General features: G+C 37.1%; 1 protein-coding gene across 2 annotated transcripts in view; it reads left to right on the top strand.

Annotated features, from left to right (window-relative positions):
• Window positions 1–15,221, top strand: part of LOC148309498 (protein Fe65 homolog) — a 118,030-nt gene extending 102,809 nt beyond the window's left edge. For both annotated transcript variants that reach the window (XM_088260007.1, XM_088260006.1), the window contains exons 8-12: window positions 99–298; window positions 2,145–2,347; window positions 9,991–10,167; window positions 12,861–13,082; window positions 15,082–15,221. In XM_088260007.1, coding sequence (XP_088116133.1) covers window positions 99–298; window positions 2,145–2,347; window positions 9,991–10,167; window positions 12,861–13,037 — 757 coding nt within the window. In that variant the 3' untranslated portion in view covers window positions 13,038–13,082; window positions 15,082–15,221. The remainder of the gene's footprint in view (window positions 1–98; window positions 299–2,144; window positions 2,348–9,990; window positions 10,168–12,860; window positions 13,083–15,081) is intronic.
• The last annotated feature ends 6,420 nt before the right edge of the window (window positions 15,222–21,641 follow it).

The following is a 21,641-nucleotide window of genomic DNA, read 5'->3' as shown; positions in this document are numbered from 1 at the left end:
TGGCAATTTAAATTTCACATGTCATTGAGAATATCACTGAAGTTTTGCCGAAAACAAATGCCAAATTATTGAATGCCTATCCTGTTTTAAATATGCAGAGACTTTGCGTACGTGGCTCGCGATCGCGTCACACGGCGCCACATGTGCCACGTGTTCCGCTGCGACATGCCGGCGCGCACCATCGCCAACACGCTCCGGGACATCTGCAAGAGGATCATGATCGAGAGGTCTCTGCAGGGCCCGCCCGCCCGCCCCACCAACCTGCCCACCGAGCAGCGCAGGGCCAAACCCATGCCAGGTACGGTGCAGTCAGGTTAGGTTAGGTTAGGTTGAATTAGAGAGTGTAATTTATGACTAAACATATATATAAAAAAGAAACAGTATACAAGTTATTGGGTTTCAATAAGGATAGGGGTGGGGGTAATGATATTTAAAGGAGGTAAGGAGGTAATGGTATTCTAAAATCCCTGTTATTCAAAACTTTTAGCTTGAATAAAATACCCGCTATTAAAATTAAAGTTGAATTTTCTTTTAAAACCACATATCGCTCACTCCTTTCAAGAACGTCATAAATCAAAAATCGTCGATTTTCAGTTGTGCATGTTTTCGGAATGCCCACAAAATGTACTATATCCCAGCAAAAGTGGCATATTTTTAACTTAATATTTACCCGCTACAGGGCAGAAAGTGTTGTTTTTGCATTTTGAAGAAAAGGTGTTGTTTAATTATTTTTTTAAATATACTAAATATTTTTCAAATGGAGAAAAAACCTTCAGGTTTTACCTAAAAAGATCTGTTGCGCAGTAAAAAGTTTAATAAGTGGCTTGATATTTATTTTTAATACATTGTATTATATTTTTAAACTTTAAATACGATTTCCTGAAAAATCAAGTATTTTGATTTATGACGTTCTTGAAAGGAGTGAGCGATATATGTATAACATTTCAAACTACTTAGTGTATTTTGTCAGTTTATAGAACGTAATGATATGCATCATTAAATCGAAATTGCATATTTTCGAGTTAATGTTTTTTGCCAGTACACCCACGAAATATTCCTTCTTATTTAATCATTTGGTATTTCCATTTATATATCATTTAACACTCGCCTACAATATTCTAATATTTTTATGAATTAGTTTCTCATGTGCACTTGATAATTTATAAATAAAAACTGAATGCACTAATAATACGTAATAAAAATCTTTATTTTACTAAAGAGTGGGACAGTTCCGAGTTATACCCTTATAATAAAGCTTTAACGGAAATCCAACAGATGTCACTATAAACCTTAAATATCACAATATGCATTAGTAAGAAAACAAATTTTGGTAATTGTGATTACAGTCTTCTAGCAAGCGATTGAAGGACTAATGACTGCAAAACTCCCCTCCCGCATAAGATGTGTTAGTAAAAAAAATTATTGTAAGGTGTTGATTTTTAAAAGTCGTGAGGAACATCCGGACAATTTTTTTCCATTTCAGCTATTCAATAGTAATATAGGGTGTTTGGTTTTTAAACTGGCAACATTGTTTCTACAGACCGTCAAATTGACAGATGACAGTTTATTTGTAGTTAGTACGTTTTGCCATTTTACCATGAATAGACTGAATGACCATTATGCGCGTCGTAGGTTCGGTGAATGGGCCAAAAACAATATTCAGCTTGATCCTCTTTTTCAATGCCAAATTTGGTTCATCGATGAGGCGCATTTTTGGTTAAATGGCTATGTCAATAAGCAGAATTGCCGAATGTGGAGTGGAGAAAACCCAGAAGCCTTTGTCGAGACGTCCTTACATCCATTAAAAGTCACTGTTTGGTGTGCTTTATGGGCAGGTGGAATCGTTGGCTCATATTTTTTTGAAGACGATGCAGGCCAGAGAGAGGTCTTACGGTCAACAGAGAGCACTACAGAATCATGATTACTGACTTCTTCGTATCTCAGTTGAATGGCATTGATGCGACAGAGCTGTGGTTTCAACAAGATGGTGCAACATGCCATAATCAATTTATTGCGGAAAATTTCAATTTGTATACCTCTAAAAAACACCCTATAAAACGAATTTAGTGGAAGTATTCTTTTCCACTTTCCTCTGAGACTATTATGTGTCGTGTGTTTTGTATCAGTGTCCAAATGTGTTGCAGCACAATCGTTCCCCACCCCGATGGAGGAGCCCAAAAAGGTGCTGCGCGCGCAGTACCTGGGCAGCACGGAGGTGGCGCAGGCCACGGGGATGGAGGTGCTGAATGACGCCATCGATCTGCTCTCCGCCACGCTGCCCCGGGAGGCGTGGGCGCCCGTCAGCGTGCAGGTGGCGCCCTCCATGATCTCCATACTGCAACAGAGCGTGAGCATCCCACCTTTTTTACTTATTAATATATCTACGTATTATTATTATTAATATATCTATTAATATAACTTAGTAGACTCAGAGTTTGATTTAAAATTAATACATAAATTAAAATTGAGTTCTATAAATTAAACGCCAAATCATTAAATAAATATATTAATATATCTTTTATTGTAGAAACGGTTTTCAAGAAAATTAGTATCAAAAATAATAAATGAACAATGGCACGATTGCACTATGTGGTGGAAATGTATGTTGAATATTATATATGTTGTCTATAAACATATGTTGTGTATGTCTTTGTTAAGGTCCATACTGCAACAGAGCGTAAGCATCCCACCTTTTCTTTCACTTTGTGTAATACCACTTAAAGATGTGAATGATATACAGAGTATTATATTACCATACCACAAAGTTAACAATAATTTTAAGGTCCGGAAGGTGTCCTATCTGGGACATGTGCTAAGAGGACAAGCTATTGCACCTAATCATAATATAATATAATAAAATTAACACATTTCAGACAGGTATTTTTTACCCCTCGGACCGCTGGCAACAGGATTTGATCATTATGTGTTCTGAATTGATTTCTGGAGTCCATCTCGAGAGAAGCGTTCATTTTCTTTTCCGTTATCGCGGTTTCTACTGTCTATTCCTGGGTCAGTGTCCTACTCTATGGTCGCTTTGTCCGTTTCCGCTGATTTGGTATCCGGTCATCCATGGATTTGGGTTGTACATAAAGCGTCATTTTCCCATCGTGTAACGACGTTCGTTGATTTTGTCCGATCAATTCGAAAAAATCGTATTCATTCCTGGGCAGTATATCGTAGATAGTGTTATAAACTTTGAAAACATATTTAGTTCTTTTAATTTACGTCATTAAAACGTCAAGTTCTTGTGTATAACGGATAATTATCGTGTTTATTTTGATTGCGAGACGCCGCCGCCATTTTGAGTGCGCGGTAATTGTTTACAAACACCGTGAGAAGTGTGTGAATCTTATTATTATTAAGTGTCTCGTCTTCTATAAAAACAAAACTAAAGAAGTGCTCGTATTATAAACTTTCGCTTCAATCCAAACGGCATTGTCGCGCATTTACCGAAAAAAAAAAAAAAAAAAAAAAAAACTTTTCATTTCGAATATTTTATAAACAAAACGACGCCATCTTGAAACACGTGTTTGTTGTTTACAAACATCGTGCGAGTCAAGATTTTCAAGGGCGACGGATAGTTAATTAAATTTTTATAGAACTTTATGCTTTGTGCCTAAATTTCATATAAATTTTCACATCTGTCCGAAAACACCGATCTTTATAGAAAATGAGTGATACAGAAAATGTTTCGCCATTATCGCCGGTAGCTGGGCCTTCTCAGCGCAGTGAATCTCGAAAAAGATCCCGCGATCCATCCGTTTTATCGTCAGATTCAGAGTCTCCTGAACCGCGTCAGCAAAAGCGCCTTAAAGTGTTAATGGACCCACGGATAGACTATCTAGTTCAGCAGATAGGACTTTTGACTGACGCCGTGTTCCAAAGTCAAACCGGGGCTAAGGTCGCGGCGCCAGGCGACACTTCTCCCGTAGACTCGGGATCGCAAGAAGACGACGACGGTTTTTTACAGCAGCCTCCTGGACTAGAGGAACACGAGGATCCTCAGGATATCCAAGAAGAGCTGCAGCTGGATTTCCAGGAACCCAGCACAGTAGTCAAGGAACCTATCCATCCAACAGCAAATCCCATCAGGATTCGAGCCTTAGAAAAGCTGCAACACTTTGGTAGTGAAAACTGGGCAGGCGTGCGATATGCTGATGTCCAGAAGAAATTTCTGGCAGAGCCATCGTTTGTTGAATTGAAAGTCAACGACGAGCTCAGACGCTGCGATGTCAGCTCCCCTGCCCAGGCTTCGCTGGAAAGGTCTTTCGCCGCTCTATCTCATGCCCTCCTCATACAAAAAGAGGAGTTTCAATCAGGGCTCCAAGAACTGGTCAATTGGGCCGCTGATAAGAACACAATTCTTAATAAAAGAAACGTATTCGATAAAGTAAAAGTTTTGTTTGCTCCTGACTCCGCATACCAGAAGGTTTCCGAAGATATTCTTCAGATGGTATGTGGCAGGCGCACAGAGGCGGTACAATTCCGCAGAAAATCCATCCTCGGGGAAGTCAGAGACGAGCATGTCAGAGAGGGACTTTGCAAAATCCCTCCTTGCTCAGAATATCTCTTTGAAAAGGGGAATCTGACGGCCTTCCTCTCTAGGGTAGGTACCTCTGACAAGCTTACGATAAAACCTGCAACAACCCATCCTTTATCAAGACCCCAGGTTCCTACCAGAAAAAAGCCAGATAACCAGTTTTTTCGTGAACAGCGAAGGCCTCTCGCTAACAAAAATAACGGTCCTCCCAGAGGAGAAGCTGGCCCCAGCAAATTTTCCACCAAGAAAAAAGGGGGAGGCAAGTCTACTTCTGGTAGTTCAAAAGGAAAGTTTAGAGGAAGGCACACTCGAAATTGACGCCAGAAGGAATCCATTTCGCGGGGGATGCTTAAAGTTATTCCAGGCAGCATGGGCGACACTGGGAGCACCAGCATTTATGCTAAAAATGATAAGGGGGACACGAATACCATTTGTGTCAAAACCTCCTTTGATAATGCCACACAAGAATACTTTAAATCACTTCAGCACACCCCCTTCTGCCGAGATGGACTCCCAAATAAAGGAACTCACCGAGAGCGGTGTTCTGGAAGCCGCGGATCTCACTCCCAGCTTCTTATCAAAAATGTTCCTAACACCGAAATCGGACGGCTCCTCACGGGTAATCTTCAACTTGAAGTCCCTAAACCTGTTTTTAAACCCTGCTCCATTCAAACTCATAAGCCACTGCAAGGTTCCGGAATTTTTGCAACCAAACGATTGGTTGACAAAGATAGACCTCTCACAAGCATACTACCATCTCCCGATCGCATCAAAGCATCGGAGATTCTTGCGCTTGGTCTACCGAGGAAACTTGCTTCAGATGACAAGTCTGCCCTTTGGCCTTTCATCTGCTCCCAGAATGTTCGCGACCCTTACAAATTGGGTAGCCGAGTTACTGCGTCAGAAAGGTATACGGACAATCGTGTATCTCGACGACTTCCTCCTTGCGAGCCAATCCAAGGAAGATCTAGGCCGACAAACGCGGCTAGCAGTAAACACTCTACAATATCTGGGATGGAATGTAAATTTCCAAAAGTCAGTGCTCTCCCCAACACAAAAGTGCGAATACCTGGGGGTCGTATGGGACATGCGCAACAATCGCAAGTCCCTGTCAGAACGGAAGTGTGCGGCATTCCACCAATCACTTCGAGCGATACTGTCTTCTCGCCGATGGTCACGAAAGCAAGCGGAAAGTCTCCTGGGAAGGTTAAACTTTGCCAACTTCGTGGTGAGAAGAGGACGGCTGCACTGCCGACAATTGCAGATAGCGAGCAAACCGCTGAAGCAACTTCCACCCAGAAGATTAGTTCCAATGACCGAGGAGTGCTTGCAGGAGGTGGAATGGTGGTTAGAGAACTTGAACTCGTCAAGCACCATTCACAAGGAAATGTTCAGTCATTTCCTGACAACAGATGCCTCAGACCTGGCTTGGGGAGCAACTTTAGACGATTTAACCTTATCAGGTCAGTGGACCGTCCAACAGAAAAAGTGGCATTCAAACCGAAAAGAGTTGTTCGCAGTGCTTGCAACCCTTCAACACTCAGCTCACAACCTCTCCGGTTCAGAAGTCTTAGTGCAATCGGACAACAAATCAGTGGTTGCGTATATCTCCAAGGAAGGGGGCACCAGATCCTTAACACTTTTAAATCTGACCCAAGACCTCCTGATCCTTGCAGACAAGTGGGATATCTCGTTGACAGCTCAGTTTCTTCCCGGAAAATACAACGGAGACGCGGATCACCTATCTCGGGGAAAAACACCTCCGGAGTGGCACCTTTTACCGGCAGCAACCCAACCGATTTTCAATCTCTTCGGGCAACCCGATATAGACCTATTTGCTTCCGTAACGGCACACGTGACTTCGACATACGTGTCAAGAGATTGCACGGACTCGTGCGCAATCTTTCAAAACGCTTTCAGTCAATGTTGGGACTTCAATCTGGCCTGGATATTTCCTCCGCCAAATTTAATACCAAGAATCCTAGCACACCTGAACAAGGCGACCGGAACATACCTTCTCGCAGTCCCAAGGTGGCCGAGGGCGTTCTGGCGACCAGACCTAATACGCCGATCATTAGCGCCACCACTCAAAATAGCAAACCTGGAATCGGTACTAATCGACACATCCACCGGCAAACCTCCGCCCAAAATCCAAGAACTGGAAATAGAAGTTTGGAAAATTGGGTGTGGGACGGCGTTTTGAGTAGATGGAATCCTGAGGAAAAGAATTTGCTTCTATCAGGGTGGCGAGCTTCGACGCTAAATACCTACAAGCCAGCTTGGGATAGATGGTGCCGCTGGGCATCAAATAACAATTTCCATCCTAACAAACCGTCTGCAAACCAGGTGGCCAGATACCTGGCGCAGTTGTTTATCGAAGAGAAATTGTCATACAATACTATACTAGTACATAAGTCAGCGATAGCAACATTCTGTAACCCAACAGCTGAGGAAAGTCTCAGCTCTAATTTTTTGGTAAAACATACCCTTAAAGCAATAGCCATGGCAAAGCCTACTCTTCCAAAATCTCCAATCTGGAATCCACAGATTGTTAAAGATTGGCTCTGTAAAAATAGCCCTAAACTAAACTCCTTATACGAGATATCGTGTAGAGTGGCAACACTATTGCTGCTCTCGTCAGGACGAAGAGTACACGACCTGACGTTACTAAACATCTCGGATGGAAACCTGCAGGATGAAGGCACTTCTATTATATTACATCCGTCTTTTGGATCAAAGACTGACACCCGGTTACACCAGCAATCCAGCTGGAAACTTTTAGAATCACCGGAGCTTAATATAAACCCAGTCTTTTGGACAAGAAAACTAGTAGAATTGTCCAAGGATCGAAGGTCGGAAGTGGATAACCTTAATAACCTATTTATAAGTACGAGGGGCCCCGTAAAAGCGGCTACAAGAACCATAATAGGAGGATGGGTAAAGAGCACGCTGAAAATGGCAGGAGTGGAAGCTACCCCCGGCAGTACACGCTCAGCGGTCGCATCCCTCAATTGGTTAGAAAACTACCCAATTGATAATATCTTAGAGAGAGGAAATTGGAAAAGTGAAAATACCTTCAGGAAATATTACCAAAGAGAGTTGCTTAATCACACCGTCTCAAAAGACTCCTCTCTAGCAAGCCTGTTTCAACCAGTTAACATCAAATAAAGGCATCACCCGGTCACCAGGAGATAACAGACAGATCTCTCATGATGGACTCCAGAAATCAATTCAGAACACATAATATCGGAGTTTTACCTACCATTAAAACTCTTATTATGTTTCTATTGATTTCTGGAGTCCAGGTAAGACCTACCTGGTGCATCATGAGCTTTATGAACAACCCAAATCCATGGATGACCGGATACCAAATCAGCGGAAACGGACAAAGCGACCATAGAGTAGGACACTGACCCAGGAATAGACAGTAGAAACCGCGATAACGGAAAAGAAAATGAACGCTTCTCTCGAGATGGACTCCAGAAATCAATAGAAACATAATAAGAGTTTTAATGGTAGGTAAAACTCCGATATTATGTACTTATATTTTATTTATTGTTTCGGCATTCGCTTTTTGGTAAGACATGATGAAATTGCAAAAGAAAAAAAACTTGTTTTTTTTACCACTTGAGTTTATTTTATGACGACTAGTTTCGGAAGCTATGCTTCTATCTTCAGGTCTAAATGTAAACATGTCTATAGTTACATATAGTTAAGACCCTAACAAAGAGATAGGTATATAATAATAATAAATAATAATAAAACCCTTACTGCACCCCAATGGTGCATAGGGCACTGCTTCATATAAACGGAGTGTTATTTTGATCGATTACACATGAAGGAAAGGTGATCAGCCCTCCACTTCAGGTACCAGTCCAGTGTAATATTGAATAAATATTAGAGTGAAAAAATCACTTATATTTATTTAACCCCCCTGGGAATCGAACCCGGGACCTCCAGAACGGTAGGCGAGCATGCTGACCATTACACTATGGAGGCGGACAAAAAGGTATATAATATTAATATAAAAACATAGGATAATTCCTTATTTTCCCTGGACGCCATATGGAAACTATTACTTTTTAGTTACCCAATTGGGATAGTATAATTTTTACTTTTTCTCAGTTCGTATTAAGTTTTTGATGTCAAATTGTCAAATATATATTAGAACTCAGAAATACATAATAGGCACGCTAATTTGTGCACTGATTGGCATGATTACATTTAAATTATCGAATCCAAAAACCAAATTTAACGACATCTTCAAAAACAATTTTTTTAAAGAGGTTTTTATTGTAATCAATTCAGTTTTTTTTTTAAATTTGATTGCTGAATTTAAAGCACAGTTATCAGGTTAAATTAATTTTCTTTATAAACCAGTTTTTCTAACAATAACAGATATGTATATAGGTCACTAACCTTTTAGATTAGATAATAATAAATTGTCCAAGTATGTGTGAATAAGACGACGTATCTAATAAACAACGTAAACAAATATTTTTATGTGTTGCTCTCACTCATAAATACGAGCAGTCAATTTTTTATCATATTATGCAATGTGAGCAAGTCGAAAATACATTTTATCTGACTCTAGATATATTTTGTCATTGAAATCTAGTAGGTTTTTTTTCTTTGAGGTTATTTAAACAGATGTCAGCAGTATGAATAATAAGCCATGTTTGAGGTCGAAACTCATAACTTCCCAATACTCAGTAGGTACTCAATAAATATAGGTTTGAATCTTGGATACGGGCAAAATCAAAATGAGAATTGCATTGACAGGATAAATCCGCAAGAATTGTTTCTAACCTTTTTTGTTTGTATCCGCAGTCGGGTTGTGGTCCCGTGGTTAGTGTCGGGGACTCTGAGTCAAAGTTTCTGGGTTCGAACCCACTCCTATATAATTTGATATCTATTTTTTATAGTATAACAAGTCCCTTAGGTTCACTAAAATAGTATGAAATTGAAATATTTTGTTCAGTGCTAACTCGCGAATGAAACCGAACGTAAATCGTGCAGTGGGTCGTTCAGATTAAAGAATCATTCAAGTGTTTTGAGAAAAACGAGAGAGAAAAAAGGAAATTTCGATTGATGAAAATGCTTTTCTTTTATTTTACCTTGAAAAAATCAGATATAGGTATATCTTTCAAACCAAAGAACCTAACTGGTGTTGAAAGGCTACATCACGCGTTCGTCCCCATACCATCAATTCCTCAGTGTTCTGGACGACTTTTTCAGCCCAGTTGATGACTATGTTGAAAGTTTTCACGGCTACAGAAGGTGAAATTTTTTAAACTGGCATCAGCTGCTTGCCGTCTCATCAAATCTGCAAATTCATTTGGATTACAGCGCATTTTGGATTAGAGAACTGACACCGTATAGATATTAAAAATACAAATATTTATCTTTTAAATATGAGAAGATATTATAATTTGTTGATTTGTTTCCAGGACGACGCGGTGTTGGCGGAGTGTCGCGTGCGGTACCTCTCCTTCCTGGGCATCGGTCGCGACGTGCGACGCTGCGCCTTCGTGATGCACACTGCGCAGGACCTGTACGTGGCGCACGTGTTCCAGTGCGAGCCCTCCAGCGGAGCGCTCTGTAAAACTATAGAGGCGGCTTGCAAGGTACCCCGACCATTCGGCGATCAACTACTGCCTTTTTCCAACTACATTCCCTCCATAAATTTGCTTTAACTGTTTGTTAGTGACGTGTTTATGTATATTGTAGCAAGTAATCACTATGAGCTCTATGGAACTAGCACTGCTCCGGTCTCTGAGGATTTAAAAAACCAGTGAGCAATACCGAGTGCAAGTCTCTAGTGGCGAATATTTCCGAATAAACAATTTTACAACTTTATAAAATAAACTTTGTTTTTAAAAAAGTGGTTAAAAACAAAGTTTAACAACATTTTGAGTGTGTCCAAATACTTGTTCACAAAATCTGGATTATCTCCAATTACAGGAGTTATTTTCATATTATTTTTTGTCAAAAAGTATTTGGACACACTCAAAATGTTGTAAATAAATTATCTGGTCAAATTATAAGCTTAAATAATAAAAAAGAATATGGTATTTTCTGGCGTTTCTTGTGTGTGATTATAATCCAGGATTCGGACCTCACATACTAATATAGGGTCCGCCATCTAAAGTTTTTTTTTTCAACTAGTGCTTATTTCGTGAATGGTAACACTTAGCTCATGTCTGATTTGACAGATAATTAGTTTTATCCTTCCGCTGAGCGAATATGGTTGTGTATACGCTTGAACAACGCTGGGAAATATTGCGACATTACTTTGAAAATCATGGTAATGTTGCAGAATGTGTGCGAAAATTGCGTACGGTTTTTGGAAGAAGAGAAGCACCGTCAGCTCCGTATGTTCGTTATCTTGTGAAAAAAGTGAAAGAAACTGGCATCCTCATCGATAAACCAAAGCGTGAAAAGCCAAAAACAGTGCGTACACCCGAGAATATCGATGTTGTGGCAGAAAGTGTGCGTGAAGCGCCATCAACATCAATTCACCGTCGTTCTCAACAATTGAACATTTCGGAGACATCATTGAGACGAATTTTGCATAAAGACCTTGGTATGACGCCATACAAAGTCCAATTGGTTCAGGAGTTGAAGCCAACTGACCATCCAATGCGTTTTCGCTTCGCTGAGTGGGCCTGCGATCGACTTACAGAAGATGCCGATTTTGCCAAAAAAATCATCTTTTCGGATGAAGCTCATTTTGATCTTGGCGGGTATGTAAACAAGCAAAATTGTCGTATTTGGGGCACAGAAAACCCGCACGCATACATTGAAAAGCCGGTACACCCAAAACGAGTCACTGTTTGGTGCGGATTTTGGTCCAGAGGCATAATTGGGCCATTTTTCTTTGAAAATGAGCAAGGAGTGGCCGTTACAGTCAATGGCGATCGTTATCGGGCCATGTTGAACGGATTTTTGTTCACAAAAATTGAAGAGGAGGATATTGGCAACATTTGGTTTCAACAGGACGGCGCTACGTGCCACACAGCCGAAGCTACACTCGATGTTTTTTATAGCATTTTCAAAAAAAAAAAGTTATTTGGCGGACCCTTTATAAGAGTTTCTGCTTAGTAAAAAGCTTCTTTTCATCTCACCAATAGATGTCTTTAGTGAAGTTCTAGTGATTTAAGAACAAGGTTTCTAAATTGGTTCATATATATAGAACTTCCAAGAATTTGAATAGTGTGGTTGTCAATAATGGGTAGAATTGGTGAATGTTACACGTGTGTAAAGTGATCACTTAAACCAGCCTATGACGTTCGTCAGCCCCGTAAATGCCCAGACTTCCATATGCTTCTTCATCTTTGATGTCAAAAAATAGTAGAAATACAAAGTTGTTTATTTTATAATGTTTATGAAAATTGGAGTTTTATTTGCACACTACACCTGTTCTTCACTTCGCACTTGACCATTGAGCGGACCTTACAACACTGCTTATCGTCGTAACTTGCCCCTCGCGCTGCAGAAGGGACCACTCCTGTGCAGTTTAATACAGTCTTGTATGGACGAATACGTCTCATAAACTTCTTTCTTCACTCATTTGTTCCACATGCCCCAACCATCTCAATTTATCAATTTTGTCGACAATGCTTATCTACATCTTTTTGCCGCACATTCAGTCTAAGTCATTTCGACGGCATTCAGCCAACTTTCGTTATTTCTATCCTCATATCAACATGCCCTACGTAAAGTGCACTAACCACATTTTTGTCAATTTTGAGATATTTGGTGTATGTTATCAACTGACTTATCTACAAATATAAAAAAATAATAATAAATTACGCCTAGTTTTCAGGCGTATAAGACGCTATCTACATCGAATTTTCAAAATGAACTGAACTCCCAAAACGCTAACTACTTAATTTCGACAAAGCGTTAAGTTTTAAAACGATTTAATACATTATTTCATCATGTTTTTGAATGAATAATACTAGTTTAGAATTTCAGATAAAACCATTAATTAAAAAAAAAAAAGAATACGTTGAAAAAATGTTCTAAGCTCTCTCCTGTAAAGTAACAGATTTGCAGATAGAGTACTTTACGTAGGGGCCGTCGATATAATGCAACGTCTGTTGCACGTCCTTGAGGTAGTATTTTATGAAAAAAGCGGTATGTAAATTATCCTAAGTTGTTATTATTATTATTGTCTACATCGTTTTGCAGCACATTCATCATTTCGACAGCATTCAGCCTACATTCATCAATTAGCTGCGCTATTAGAAGTGTCTGAATGCCTTCAGACCACTTTGACTATTTCTATCCCGGTATAATGCGAGGTTTGTTGCAGCTGCGCTACCAGAAGTGTCTGGACGCCCACCCGGGCAGTGCGGGGCGCGCAGCCACGCGGCGCGGCAGCGGTGGCGCGGGCGGGGCGGGTGGCGCGGGGGCCGCGGCGGCGCCCTCGGGGCTCGGCGCCACGCTCAAGTCGCTGGTGGGCTCGCTCACCAGCCGCAGGACCTCCTGAGACGAGGCCCTCCTCTCGGCACCCTTCATCATCAACGAGAGAGAGGTGAGCATGACCTAACTCTTAATTCAACCTCTCTGGGCGTACCGCCCTAATAGAATAGCAGGTCAGATAGCGTGTGGCCCCACGGCAGGGGCGCAGTCATTATTTCTCCAATATTTCCAGATTATGTCTGGATTTGGACTACCAACACCATCTATTGATGATACAATACAATTGATTAAGTATATTGTATTTTTTTTTTCAATTTTCTATTTCAATTTATTTATTTTCTATTGATATAACATTATAAACTAAAAAATTTAAAGCGTATACATTAAAATACATGCAAAAATCGAAAATATGCAATAACTATTCCTAAAGGTGTAGAAAATCCCGCTTCGGAAAACTCCTTCAGACACATGGAACAGATCAATATCCAATGAGATATTGTTCAACATAGCGGTAGCTCTTCCTACAGCCATGACCATCGGCAGGTTGGTCCTGTGTATAGGAATGTGAAACATTCTATGCCGACGCTGTCTTAGGTAACTATCGGGAACATCCAGACCAATGTTCTAGATAATTTCAGGATCATCGATCATACTGCGCAACAATGGATAAATATGCATAATCAAATACACATTCTTTCTAGTCTCTAAACTATTCAATAATTTATCGGATTTTTACCAACTGAACAAACCATGTTTCAAAATGTCATTAATATCTTATCTTTTGTTTTTTACCACTTGAGTTTTATTATAGACTACATTTTTCAGAAGTTAAACTTCCATCATTCAGGTCTGTATAATAACCAAAATATAAAATATAAAATTGTTCTATAAATAAGGAGAGGGTAAATTATTATTTGCATATTATACAAATAATAATTTACATAAAATCCTCGATAACTCAAAATCTAAAATTGATTTATTACAAAAAAGTGGTGTTTATGAAATTTCGTGTGGAGATTGTGATAAAAAATATATTGGCCAAACTGCGAGAAATTTAAAGATTAGAATTAAATAACATCATAGCGGTCTTGTTAGTAATTATTTTTCGGAATTTGCAAATCATATAATAGATACTAATCACTCATTTCACTCTCATAAATTAAAATTATTACACCTTGTTCCATATAAAGGCCAAATTATGAATTATCTTGAAAATTTAGAAATACAAAAAAACCTGAATTCTAATAATAATTTATTAAATAATATGTTGTTTCAAAATTCTTCGCCATTGCTTTCCATTTTTCCTTTGTTTTCAAACTCCGTTCCTTGACTAACCCCTTCCCCTTACTTTCCCCTCTCCTTATTTATAGAACAATTTTATATTTTAGTGATTATACAGACCTGAATGATGGAAGTTTAACTTCTGAAACATGTAGTCTATAATAAAACTCAAGTGGTAAAAAACAAAGTGTTTTCTTTAATCATTGTAACATGTCTTACCACAAAGTTAATGCCGAAACAATAAATAAAATATCTTACCTCACGAAAGGTTAAAGTTGTTTTATTTCTTAACTCATTTTTTATAATTGTAACAATATGTGCTCACACGCTTAATCAAACTTAATATTTTTCCTCCAAAGTATTTTGTGCGTTTGACTATCTTGTTGGAATAGGTGATGCGTATAGTGTATGTTAGCCTTTAAACAGACTAACAACATATGTAATTAGTATATTTTGGAGAAATAAAACACTTTGTTTTTTCATCCACTCACATTTTTACTAAAAACCAACTAGTTTCTACAAAAATCTGTTGCCTTCTTCAGGGTTTGTTTTATGACTAAATTGATGGTCATAAAACAAACCCTGAAGAGGGCAACAGGTTGTTACCGAAACTACTTGGTTTTAATAAAAATGTGAGTGGATCAAAAAAAAGTGTTTTATTTCTACAAAATATATAACAACGATCCACAAAGTTAATGCTTTAAATATTTAAAATATGAAATTAGTATTCATTGTAAGTGTGTGTGAATATTAGTGCTATGATTGTAACCCACCGAAACATCAATATGATAAAATTTTATTGTTCCCAGATAAGAGTGTCATTTTTCCAGGTGATCCCGCACCGGCATCTCCAGTCTCCGCTGACACAGCACCACAGCGAGCAGCTGCGCTCGCTGCTCAGCCCCACCCTGGACTCGCGCCGCACCCCGCTCCACCGCAGCTTCCTCTAGCCTCGCTACCCACCCGACCCTCCTCCACACCTTCTTTCCAATCTGCGGACCTTACTATAGTGACCAAAACTGTTCCCAGGGCACTCGGTCCACCGTCATATTAACTCCGAATCTGACATTTGCGGACCTTACTTGCGAATGAGTACTTTGGTTGATGGAATCTAATCTGGCATTTACTTACTTACTTCAGCCTTCTTCTTGTGTCCGGTATTGAACAAAGGCCTCCCTCTTTGACTTCAACAGTTGTCTGTTGGACGCGACTCTCTTCCAGTGCAGGCCCGCCACTTTTTTAATGTCATAGGACAAGCGCCATGACATAGACTGCGAAACTAGCGTCGCGACATTGATTTCCGCCAATTGCAAAATGAATTCAAGAATTTATTCCGCGGGAAGTTACGGCCGCGCGGCCTTGCTACAGTAAAACCTCGATATAACGGACTAATTAGCGGGAGGGGATGTCTGTTAAAGTCGAAAGTCCATTATACAGGCGCCGTAACGTAGTCAGGTAGACGCTCGACTGCGAAACTTGCATCGCGGGTTTGATTCCCGCCAATTGCAAAATAAATCAAGAAAGATTTATTTTCAATTGGTTTGGGTGTTTGTGATGTATTTTTCACATTTACCTTTCCTATCCTTACTTTCATACCTGCAGTCAAGCATCTAAAATAAACTTGCGGGTTATTCCTTTAATAAAATAAAATAAAAGGACCATCTTTTCTGGGGCCTCCCCACGCTTCTAGGCCTCCAGTCAAGCACCTGGCATTTATACAAGGACAATTACGAGGCCAGTTCGTGTAAGACGTGTTCAAATGTATATTCAAACTGCCCCTACTGACTTGTGCGTTACGGATGCAGATGAAAATACAGAAGGTTTGAGAAATCCGTCTCCAATACCACATTTAAAATACATTCAATAGCTTATCTTTCTTTCTGAGTGTCCATGTTTTCCACTGCATACAATACAATATAAAATGGGTACTAAAGATTTTAGTACGCAGGTTTTCGCAATTCTTACTAAAAATTAGGAAAATTCCAAAGCAGATTTTGATTCTACACAGCATGCATTTCAAAGATTTAATCTACCATTCAATCTATGGTACGCTTATGTTGGATTGGATGCCCATACAATTAGCAAATTTATATTTTAAGTAAGGTCCTATTATGTTATAGTACATCAATCATTGTAATTGTTTGAGAATCAACAGAAGTTACTTAAACTTAAACATTGATTTATTATTATTGTTTGAACATTTAAAAATGATAATAACGTTTGTAATTTGGTACGTATTTAAGCAAAATAAAAAATTGACAAATAATAAATAAATTGTATTCGTTGAATAATCTGTTCTGATTCTCAAAGAAATTGTATAAAAATTGGAATTAATTTTTTCTCACCATGTATATTTTAATGGGGTATTTTCACCAATGCTTTTCGTAATGTTAAGGACAATCAATGTTTTCATTAATTTTTTATTTTGAAGTATTTCTATATCGGCTCCTAGCCCTTGTGCTGCCTTTATAGACCTTTATGCCCTTTTAACAATATACTTGAAGAATTTTACACAATGTCGAAAAATTGAATGTTATGCTAAGATTAATTTTTATTTTTTTAGTTTATTTAACCTTTATTTTGTTGCATGATTTAATTATATATTTGACTCAAAATTCACTCCTCAGATGAAGAACTCAATACTCAGATACAATTTGGTTCATAAGAACTCCTTATTCATATACAGTTTACTTCACAAGAACTCAATACTCAGATACAGTTTGGATCACAAGAACTGAATACATACTCGGATACGGTTTAGTTTGCCATAACTCAATGCTCAGATCCAATTTAGTTCGCAAGAACTCACTCGCGGTGACAAAATAAATGAAAATATGATAATGCCCCATTATTCAATTTCTTATATGTTACTGAAACAACATTACCAAAACGTATTGCCAGTAGGTTATCAAAACCACAATTTTAAAATAATATAATATAGCCACTAGAATTTGTACTATAACCCTATATGTATTAATCAATTGTTTAATAAAATTAAGTATATCTAGAAATTATTTCATTATTGTGTACCCCTAAATTATTAAACTTAAATGTGTTGTATCATTTTTATTTTATAGACTTGTACGTTTTTGATATTGTCCGCTTTTTGAGTTGTATATATGTGGATATTTTACATGTGTAAAAAAAAGCTAGAATCCTTTAATAATTCAAAGTAAAAGGGGATTCTTTTTCGTAACCTTAATGAAATATAAAGCAAGCCAGTATTATTTATCTAGCTTGTTGAAGATTGATAAGATCCATCTTTGAATGATAATCTACAGAGATTTCCAATCGGATAGATACTATCAAACAAATGAATCGTTGGTGGAATATTTGTTTTTAAGAATGTTTATTACGTGTACATATTATTTAACCGTGTAAATTTTTCTGGAAAGACATTGGCAAATCCACTTAATAAGTAGCTTTTAAGTAATTGCTGGTTGCAGGGATTAACAAAGTGGAAATAAAGATTCACGAAAGAAAACAATCTTTATTTTACACTAATGACGCGGGACCCATTTAGTAAAAAAATTATATTTAACGCTTTGCACTTTTTACTTACGTACTAGTCTTGTTAATTTATAACCTGTAATGTATTATTTAAATATTTTTACAGTATTAAATCTGTAGTTTTACATAAGTAATTTTTCTATGTTTTGAATCAGGTAAGAATATAATTGAAGGGTTATAACCATATTTATTTTAAATAAAAATGCAATTTTAATGTTTACGCTTGAAAGTGGAATATTTTTGAGTAATTTCGTAAGATGTTCAATTTACGTCTTATTAAATATAGAGATAAATTAAACATTTTCCATTTATTTTTGTGTTTTATTCACATTAAAATCAGGATAAAAGTATGTGAATTACGTGGTCAGATGTTTATAAATATTATATATTGCATGGTTCGAAACATAGTTGAATTTAATACTCTTTATCTGATATTAAAATGATCAAATATATTGCATGTTTATTAATTATTTCCGCATTTTATTTGTAATAGTTTTAGACATATAAGCATATAAATTTTGTCATAAATGTAACATGTTTTACTTACACAGTTGACAGTTTCGACTTTCTCAATTGTTGTGTGATCAATATGAGGATACTGGAATCAAACTTAGTAATCTCCAAATGCATTATTTTGAGTTGTTACACTTTGAAGTCTAATACTTGAAATATATCACGATTTAATTATCATATAAGGCAATTAGAAAAAAGGTACAAATTGATTTTAAGTAACTCCTCAACCGATAAAAAAATTTACAATGTAAAAAGTGCTAGACAGAATTTACAGACATCAATAAAATATAAGGAGATTATTATGGTATGTAATACTCCAATTTTGTCCGCCTCCGTAGTGTAATGGTCAGCACGCTCGGCTACCGTTCTGGAGGTCCCGGGTTCGATTCCCAAGGGGGGTAAAATAAATATTAGTGATTTTTTCACTGTCATATTTATTCAATATTACCATGGACTGGTACCTGAAGCGGAGGGCTGATCACCTTTCCTTCATGTGTAAACGATCAAGATAATACTGCGTTTATATGACGCGGTGCCCTATGCACCATTGGGGTGCGGATAAGGGTTTTATTATTATTATTATACTCCAATATTATGATGATTTTGTTCATGCTTTAACCTAAAAAAATATATGGACAATGCTTTAAAAAAAAACATTTTAGAGAAATAGCATTCTCTCACCTAATATGCTGTATTCATATAAGTAATCATTTACACCCTCCCTTGACATACCTTGCAATATATGAGATTCCATAAGTGTAATAGCTAAAAATGATTCACATAGAGATTGCTGCGTTTGTTCTAAGTACGCCCATATTTGTAAGCGTAATATATTTGTGTGGGTGTATTTGTTTTAGATCTGAGTGTAAGTTTAGCGTATTTGTTTTAGACATTTTTGTATGTGGACAAATAATGATAATGAGATGTGTAGAAAGATTGGAGTGACACGTGTATCGTAGTGACGTAAAATAATGTTGATGTTCCGCTCTGATGGACTGTAAATATTAAGAAGAGCTCCCGTACTCATCCGTACTATGAAATTTAATGTAAATTATTAAGGGATTTTGTTTTTACACTAGTCAAAGTGTGGTCCACCATTACTGTTAGGCATATGTAGTTTTACAAATGGGCGGCTATTTTTCTGTTGGTGTAGCCGTGTGTGTGCTTGTGTGTGTGTGTGTGTGTTTTCTGTACATATTACAACTATACAAACGTATTTAATAAAATAAACTGTCTTTAAAAAAATTATGTATCTTCTGTTTCTTATGAAATGAGTTACAACTTTGTAAAAGCTGAATTTTATTTCAACTGAAAAACTTATTTTGTTATTTTCTACAGCTAATATAAGTCGTTGAGTCTAAAGGCAGAATTCGAAGGAACATACCGTATTGTATCATAATGATCAATAAGGTTGTTGAATGTGGGTTGTATGTGGGTTCTAAATGTTGCTTCGGTGGAATCTCACTTTTTTAATACATGAACAATTTTGTATAATATATATATATATATCGCTCACTCCTTTCAAGAACGTCATAAATCAAAAATCGTCAATTTTCAGTTGTGCATGTTTTCGGAATGCTCGGAAAACGTACTATATCCCAGCAAAAGTGGCATATTTTTAACTTAATATTTACCCACTACAGGGCAGAAAGTGTTGTTTTTGCATTTTGAAGAAAAGGTATTGTTTAATTATTTTTTCAAATAAACTAGTTATTTTTCAAATGGAGAAAAAACATTCAGGTTTTACCTAAAAAGATCTGTTGCACAGTAAAAAGTTCAATAAGTGGCTTGATATTTATTTTTAATACATTGTATTATATTTTTAAAGTTTAAAAACGATCTCCTGAAAAATCAAGTTTTTTGATTTATGACGTTCTTGAAAGGAGTGAGCGATATGTGTTTTTATATGTATTTTTATATATTATTTTATAAACAAATAAGCAAGGAAGCCTCTATAAATTAAATGAATTAGATACAATACTATAGACCCCGCAAAATTGATTTGATGCATCCCTAGCAAGAGGTAGTCATAAGTCTCTGTCGCAACCCCTAATGTGAGTCCTGGTGACTTTAATCAATCTACTAACTTGTGGGCACCCTTTTGAGAATTTTCTTACCACTTAGTACTTTTCCAGTAAATCCATGTCTTTGATAAAGACATGTGAAAATTTAGTTTTTTTAAAAATTGCAGCATCTCAGATACCTTGGTATCATTAGCATAGAAAAGATAGAATGGAGTGAGAAGGTACAAAAAATACAACGCAGTTCTTTTCAAACTTGTTGAGTTTCTTTCTCTTTGAGTTTGTTTCATGAGTGGCGAGAATCAAACTCACACTCTCAATCTTGCATCGGGTGGCTATACAATTGCGCAATAGTGCCAGTTGAATGAACACTTGTATTTGAGCTATGTAAAATAATAAAATATGATTTTTTGTTCAAATGCGTTTTTATCAAATTGTGACTCAATTGGTTCTTTCGGTGAACCAATAATATATAAACGTATGAAGCAGTATATTGATGTAATGTATATTATATCACTCGCTGTATATGGAGATTTAAAAATTGGGTATTATTACTAATGACAAATGTTATTCTTTATGTACTCTACATTAATTTAATTTTAAAATAATTTTAACTGACCAAAATGGCTATTCATAAACACAATTTTATATCGCTCGCAATGTGTTTTCCCCATCACACAGGAACTCGGCTGTCCAAATTTAAAACACAGTAAGGGACATTTTTTTTGTAGTACGTTTTTATTGCATTTTTGGACTAAGTAGAATCTACTAGAAGTCCAAAAATGCAAAAAAAACCTACTACAAAAAAATGTCCCTTACTGTGTTTTGAGTTTGGACAGGCAAACTGTTCTACTTTTAAAGTGGAGCTAAGATTTTCAAAATGTACCGCTGTGCGCTATCTTAAAAAACGAATTCATTTAGTAATTTTACTATTTTTGTTTATCTGGATATTATATTGGTGAATACGCTATCTTTTTTTTTAAATGGGTGTCATAAAGCACAATTTTTCAAATAGGAAAAAATAATATAAACAAGTGGTTTTTTTTTTCATCTCGCTACATAATGCCAGCTTTTAAACTGTTTGTTTGTTTTATATGTGGTATTATTATATTAATTTGAATTCAATCGGAGAACTAAAACAACCATATTTTAAACCATCCATTTCCTTTATTTTCAGACCACTAAGATGCTGGTAGCATTTAATTAAATTGAATTGCTGTGTCGTTAAAGCTTCACATCAAAATTACATTATGCGTGTGCCGTTATTGATACAGCGTAATAGCTCTGACAAACAATCCACCTTATTAATTTGAAAACAGTTTTTTTTTCTTTAAAATAAAATTGTG

The sequence above is a fragment of the Brachycentrus maculatus genome, unplaced genomic scaffold (genome assembly GCF_059751285.1).
Source record: "Brachycentrus maculatus isolate JH-2025_06_01 unplaced genomic scaffold, ASM5975128v1 h1tg000122l, whole genome shotgun sequence".
NCBI classification, from domain to species: domain Eukaryota; kingdom Metazoa; phylum Arthropoda; class Insecta; order Trichoptera; family Brachycentridae; genus Brachycentrus; species Brachycentrus maculatus.
This window is presented reverse-complemented; position numbering and strand designations above follow the sequence as displayed.